This window comes from Triticum urartu, chromosome 1 (assembly GCF_003073215.2).
Source record: "Triticum urartu cultivar G1812 chromosome 1, Tu2.1, whole genome shotgun sequence".
NCBI lineage: Eukaryota > Viridiplantae > Streptophyta > Magnoliopsida > Poales > Poaceae > Triticum > Triticum urartu.
The window spans coordinates 53,955,297-53,961,821 of record NC_053022.1 but is presented as its reverse complement, the minus strand read 5'-3'; the positions used below and the strand labels follow the sequence as shown (position 1 = coordinate 53,961,821).

General features: G+C 47.7%; 1 protein-coding gene across 1 annotated transcript; it reads right to left on the bottom strand.

Moving 5' to 3' along the window:
- Positions 1-766: 766 nt before the first annotated feature.
- LOC125546608 (nicotianamine aminotransferase 1-like) lies at positions 767-3,383 on the bottom strand. Its single transcript, XM_048710802.1, has 6 exons — positions 2,618-3,383; positions 2,326-2,544; positions 1,884-1,943; positions 1,566-1,721; positions 1,383-1,476; positions 767-1,164 (listed from the first exon to the last, which is right to left on the bottom strand). The coding sequence occupies exons 1-6, from the start codon at positions 3,254-3,256 to the stop codon at positions 1,043-1,045; spliced, it is 1,290 nt and encodes a 429-aa protein (XP_048566759.1). The 5' UTR covers positions 3,257-3,383; the 3' UTR covers positions 767-1,042.
- Positions 3,384-6,525: the final 3,142 nt, after the last annotated feature.

Sequence of the window (6,525 nt, the reverse complement as noted above, 5' to 3'; positions counted from 1 at the left end):
AAGAAGAGGATCCATTATACTCCTGATTGATCTATAGGATTATTTGCAAGCTTTGCATGATGTAGTTTTGTATGGGGAATTGCTTAATTACTTAGTTATTTATTTTACAAAGAAAGAGCAAACACATTGTAGCAGACAATCCAACTTTGGTTGATCAAGTAAGCAAATATATCATCGAACAAACTATCACGAAAATAAGCAACAAAGGCACGCAATCAAAGTAAAAGTTACATCAAGGTGCTTTGAATTCATCGTCTCGAGCTTCACTTTTTGAATATTCCATTGCGAACCAAGTAAACAAATCATTTGCTTCGACACTATACCGCGAGGGAAGAAACTAGGAGAAACAACAAGAAGAGGAAATTCAAAATTAGAGGACCTCTGAACATGCCACACTTGACCACCACAGTCATCGCCACCACTCTGTATACACACTAAAGGCCAGACAACAAACATCACAATTCAAAGACGTCGATTCCGGTGACTAAAATACCGTAACTTTCCAGTACTGATTATATGGGATACAACTGCCATACTAGAACAAGAAAACTACCATGAAACTTTTATTCTGTGCAATGCCGCCGAGGAAAGAAAAGCTACGGTACTTCAGCGCTCATCAGGGATTCCTCGTCTTTCGATGACACAAAAACATCCGAATACGAGAAAACGAGCAATAACATGGACAAAGAAACACTAACAAGCAAAACTCTCTCGGGCACCTAAGGTAGCTCTCGATCCTATCCTTTACTCAAAGAAAGAACACAAGTTAACATCAAATCCCACTTTTATTCAATAGTATAATAGTGTTCCAAACTATAGATTCCCTACAATTGTCACCTACACATACTTGATGTTACAACAAGAATTGTAACATCTCATATGTTGGCTAGACAAAGAAGTCATAAATATTGCATCAAATATTTCACCTCTCATGAGGGTGTTGAATCCTTCAGGTAGCTCCTGCTGAACTTTGGACATACATAGTGGTTATTTGTAGGAAAGCAGGTGCCTCATCTTGCAGGGAACTTGTGAGCTCACTGTGTTACTTATTAGTCTCGCTGTGTCGCGAGCAGAAGGACTTGAGCCTAGCAAGGCCATCTTCGAGAGAAGACGGTCCGATTGCGAACGTGATCCGGACCCAATTCTTGTATCCCACAGCACATCCTGGACAAACCGACTTGTTAATGCTAGAATAAAATGCCAATAGAAGGTAATTCTGATAGTTGAAGAAAGAAAAAAAAATCATGTACCACAGATATGCAATGAGCTCGAGTTTTATGCTCAAACTGTACCACAGCTATGATTGCTGAAGAAAGAAAGCAAAAAAAATAAATCCTGTACCACAGCTATGCAATGAGTTTTAGGCTCAAACTGTAGTATACCTGGCAAAACAACCACTGACTCCTCTTTTGCCAGCTTGCAGCAGAAGTCCATGTCATCTTTGATGTCCTGAAGGCAGGACAAATCCAGTTTCACCTGCAGAAAAAATGCAGTAAAAATTTTCATACACCATCAGCAACAAACCATTCGCATGATGTCTTGGCAACTTGGCCTGAAACACTAACCATTACAAACATGGAGCCCTCCGGTTTGCTTGGGCAAGTGATGCCACTGATGCCCTTGAGCTTCTCCCAGCATATATCTGCGGTTTGCCTGAGAATGTCCACGGTCTTGTCGAAGAATTCTTGCTTTGTGTTCTCCAGCAGTTCTGGGATTGCTCCCTGGGGAACGAAATTGCGTCAAGACCAAAGGACAAAAACGTCATTTTATTTTTCCATTCACTCACGTGTTCAATTCCTGCTTATTTTTATGGTATGGTGGCTTTTATTATGTCTCCAGAATATCAAATGTTATCTCTGAAGAAACTTGTAAGAGTCAGTTACCTGAACAAATGTCGCAGGATCACAGGAGATGTCAAGGTAACTCTTAATGCTTTCCACAAGCTGCACTTAAAAAAACAAGAAGAAAATGACATGACCTCACTTTGTAAGGTTCAGGTTTCACGCAACACAAAAAATTGAAGCAAACGTGCTAGGTTTGAGTTGTTGCATAGAGAAAGGAAGATCAAAGCTGACTGAACTGTGACTTGTGACTTGTGAGTGAGCCTCCACCATTTTTGGACATGTGCGTGCTCCCTCCTTTCAGAATATATGGTATATTTTGACTGAACAAGCCAAAAATTTGACCGACAGTTTGTCCTATCCTATGTCTGTCTGCCATGTGACACTAATTTGATCCTTTCTCCTTTTGTCTTTTTATTAATGGCTGTGGTTCTATATCAGACAAAAATAAAACATCCTAATGCAAGAAGTCGAAGAAAAGAACCTTGGTCCTGCGAAATACGCCATTAGGATCATTGGTGACGATCCATCCAAGCCGCCATCCAGGCACCACCCATCTCTTGGAGATGGATCCCAGGGTGAGCACCGGAGCCACGGAGCCAAACACGCCCATCGGGACGAACCGCTTCTTCCCGAACGTCAGGTGCGCGTACACCTCGTCAGCGATGACGAAGATGCCAAGCTTCCTCGCTGTCTCGGCGACCTGCAACAGTCGGCAAAGCTGAAGATCGTCGGTCGAGGCAGGAAGGATGGTGAGATTGGATGTCATGGCTTGCCTTGGCGAGATGGTCGTAGCTGTAGACGTTGCCGCAGGGGTTGCCGGGGTTGACGAGGACCATGGCGACGGTGTTCCCGTCGGCGAGGGCCTCCACGGCGTCGAGGTCCGCCTCCCAGTCTCTGTCCGGGAGGAGGTCGAAGTAGCGGGCCTCCATGCCGTTGAACGCGGCGCGCGCCTCGTAGAACAGGTACCCGGGCCGCGGGAGCAGGATGTTGTGTGCGCCGGGACGGCCGGCGAGCACGGAGCAGACGATCTCGATGGCCTGGGAGCAGCCGCTCGTGAGGTAGACGTCGTCGGGGGAGAGCTCGTAGGGGAGGTCGAGGGACAGGTGACGCGCGATGGAGCGCCGCGCCGGCTCCAGGCCGACGCCGGTGGGGTAGGAGTTGTGCTCCCCCGAGTGGAGCGCGGCGGAGACGGCTTCCACGGCCTCCGGCGCGGTGCGGAAGCACGGGAAGGCCGAAGGGTCGCCGTGCCCGAGCGGGATCACCGGGCGGTCGTCGCTCGGGTCCATCCCGGCCTTGATGCTGCCCAGCACGGAGCGCACCGACAGCGCCGACAGGCCGAGGAGGGCCTCGTCCGGCGCGAAGTTCCACGCATCGGGCGCCGGCGTCAGTTGGTTCATGGTGCCGTTGGACATTGTGGAGTGTTGGTTCTGTGGTACGGGACTGGCACATGCCAATGCTGCTGAGAGCAATAAGACTGGTGTATTTTCTGGCAAGCATCAGAATCCCTTGCGTATCTCGATGGCCGTCAAACGCTGTGATAAGAGCATCTAGGCAAATCCGGGTCTCTATATGTCCGTGGACGCGCGCCCACGACAGTGACCGGATGGGCCTCAAATTTTTTAATTTTTTTACGAGAAAACTTTCAATCTATTCATCTTCTATTATAGCAGTACAACAAACACTAGAAATAATTAAAATTACATCCAGATCCGTAGACCACCTAGCGACGACTACAATCACTAAAGCGAGCCGAAGGCACGCCGCCGTCATCACCCCTCCTATGCCGGAGTCGGGCACAACTTGTTGTAGTAGACAGTCGGGAAGTCGTCGTGCTAAGGCCCCATAGGACAGCGCACCAGAACAGCAACCGTCGCTGATGAAGAATAACGTAGATCGAAAGGATCCAACCTAAAGACACACGAACATAATAACCAGATCCGAGCAAATCCACCGAGGATAGATCCGCCGGAGACACACCTCCACACGCCCACCAACAATGCTAGACGCACCACCGGAATGGGGACTAGACGGGAAGACCTTTATTCCATCCGCAGGGAGCCGCCGCCGTCTCGTCTTCTTGAGTAGAACACAAACCTTAACAAATCTTGAAAGAACGACTAACAACGGAGCCCTCCCGCCGGCCCTTGCCAGGATCCACCGCGCCCCCATGGCCCTAGCTTTTCTTGGAGGAGGAGGCGGCGGCTGAAAAGAGGCCTCAAATTTTTTATTTGCGATAAAAAATCCTATACTCAAAATACTTAATACTCCCTTCATTTCTAAATACAAGTTTTTTGGAGATTTCAATAAAAGATCATATACGAAGCAAAATGAGTGAATCTATATTTTAAAATATGTCTATATAGATCCGTATGCAGTTTGTATTGAAATCTCTAAAAAGACTTATATTTAAAAACAAATGAAGTACATGCAAAGACATACATGTCAATCATTTTGAATGTTTTAGTCTGTGTTAGGCCGGCGGAGTTGTTTAAACACCAAATAAATTGTTCGTATTTAAGATTTTCAGTTTAGAAACATCCATTTGGACCGGCATAGTTAGGTTTTTAGTCCCACCTCACCACCGGAGGAGCGACATGACGGGCTTAAATAGCCGCGTCGGGTAAAAGCGTTAAGCTACTATCTCTTGATAGGGGCTATCAATGCTAGCTTTGTAAATGAGCTCATATCCTTCACAAGGCAAGCATTGCTGGCCGCTACTAATAGTGAGAATTTTTTGAAGTATGAGAACTTTTTTCAATCATTTCATCAAGCTCCTAGGAAAAAATCACAAAAAACCTAGTCAAACAATGTGTTAAAAAAATAGACGGCAAGGTGCAGTCTGACACAAGTGAAATCGGGTAGGTCAGAGGGGGATTTGGTTCAATTTTTGTTGGGATCGGGCTGTCAGGTCTGTCATGATGAACGCGCCCAGCTGCGCCCAGGCCGCCCTATATCCGTCCCATATCTGGACTGGATATATGGGGTGCCAGTCAGTCCGGACGTTTGAAGCTAGTTTGAAGAACCTGTCGGATCGCTTTTTTTGACCGGTCAATGACCGGGCCATCCGCCGGAATGCAAAGGCGGCCGATCGTCGATCCATGGCGCTTCTTCTTCTTCTTCTTGTCGGCTTCAAATTTGCCGACGAGATGCAACAAGAGGAGGTTCTCGACATCAAAAAGCATCCCCTTTATGTTGGAATCATCCGACTCCGACAACGAGAACGAAGTCCAAACATCCATGTACGAAAATAAAATTTTCACTTCGTCAATAATCGCATGTTGGCTGAATTGAAAATCGGTAGAAAAGCTCCAAATCTTACCTTTGGCCGGAATCAAATCCGACACAAGCAAAGCCGAAGCAGCTGCAACCCCCTTCTACCCCACCGCCAGCCAAAAGCAAAGCCACACCCACCGCAACCCCCTTCTCCTCCACCTCCAGCCAAATTGAACTCCACAGGCACTGCCACCCCTACTTCCCCACGACCCCTATGGCTCGCGCAGACAACTGCTACTCAATCATGGCGGAAGCACACTACTAGGAAAAGGGCTATAGATGAAATGAATACTAATGGCGCACCTGACATGTGGTGCGCCACTACAATATAGCAGTGGCGCACCATGTGCAGGTGCGCCATTAGTGTGGAAGACACTAATGGCGCATCGGATACATGGTGCGCCGCTAGTAACATTTTTTTTTCATTTTTCCAAACATACTAATGACGCATCAAGTAGACAGTGCGCCATTACTAATTATTTGCGCCACTACTAAGTTTCTTTTTAATTTTTTTTTCAAAACTAGTAATGGCGCACCACTCCCACAGTGCGCCATTACTAACTTTCCCCCCTCTATCCCTTTTCCCCCGAGCGCCGCCTCCTCCCCGGCCGAGCCCAATCCCAATCCCCCGAGTCCTCGACCTGCTGCTCCGTCGCCGCCCCGACCCACTGCGCCGCCACTGCTGCCCTGCCCCCCATCGCCGTCTTCGAGGAAGGGCTCGGGGAAGCAAGAGACTGAGCAAGAAGGCGCCGCCGCCTCCTCGACGCGCCGCCTCTTCCTCGGCGCGCCTCCTCCTCCTCGACGCGCCGCCGCCCGCCGCCTCCTCGACGCCGGCGCCCTCCTACGGCAGCCTGCCGTTATCCCACAGGTGATTTCTCACCTCTCCCCCTTCCCCTCCTTCCCCCTAGGCTACCTCCCGCGAGTACCACAACCCTCTTCCCCCGTGTTCTAGGGTTAGCAAAAGTCAGCAAATTGATTTCAGTGTGGATTTGTGGTCTGTATCGGTGGGGTTTGTGCTTCTTCATGTTGATTATTGTGACAATTCTTTCTAAAATTGTGATCTAGTTAAGTGGAGTGCAGGCAGTGTTTTAGCCAAACCTCCCCCCTCCGAACTCATCTATTTAGTCATATATATGAAGCAACCAAATCTCTTTGGATGTGTGTGTGTGTGTGTGCTGGTTTGCCTTTTTTTTGCTTAGTTAATGTGTCTTTCAGTTAGGAGCTACTGTTAAAAACTTGAGCTACTGTCAAAAAATTCAGTTATGGCATCTAGAATTATGTCAGTTTTGTTTTGTAACTAGAAGACCAAAGTGTTAGGAATTCTGTCCAAACTGTAGTTTTCAGTATTCTGTCCAAACTGAAAACTGTTAAAAAGACCATGTGTTTTTTGGTCAAAATCTGCATGTAG

Excerpts from the sequence above, each read along its gene's own strand:
- LOC125546608 (XM_048710802.1), bottom strand. The coding sequence starts at position 3,256 with ATGTCCAACGGCACCATGAACCAACTGACGCCGGCGCCCGATGCGTGG. Across the intron at positions 1,944-2,325 it reads GCGTATTTCGCAGGACCAAG|CTTGTGGAAAGCATTAAGAG; the intron begins GTTCTTTTCTTC and ends TTTTAAGTGCAG. Across the intron at positions 1,722-1,883 it reads ATCCTGCGACATTTGTTCAG|GGAGCAATCCCAGAACTGCT; the intron begins GTAACTGACTCT and ends TTCGTTCCCCAG.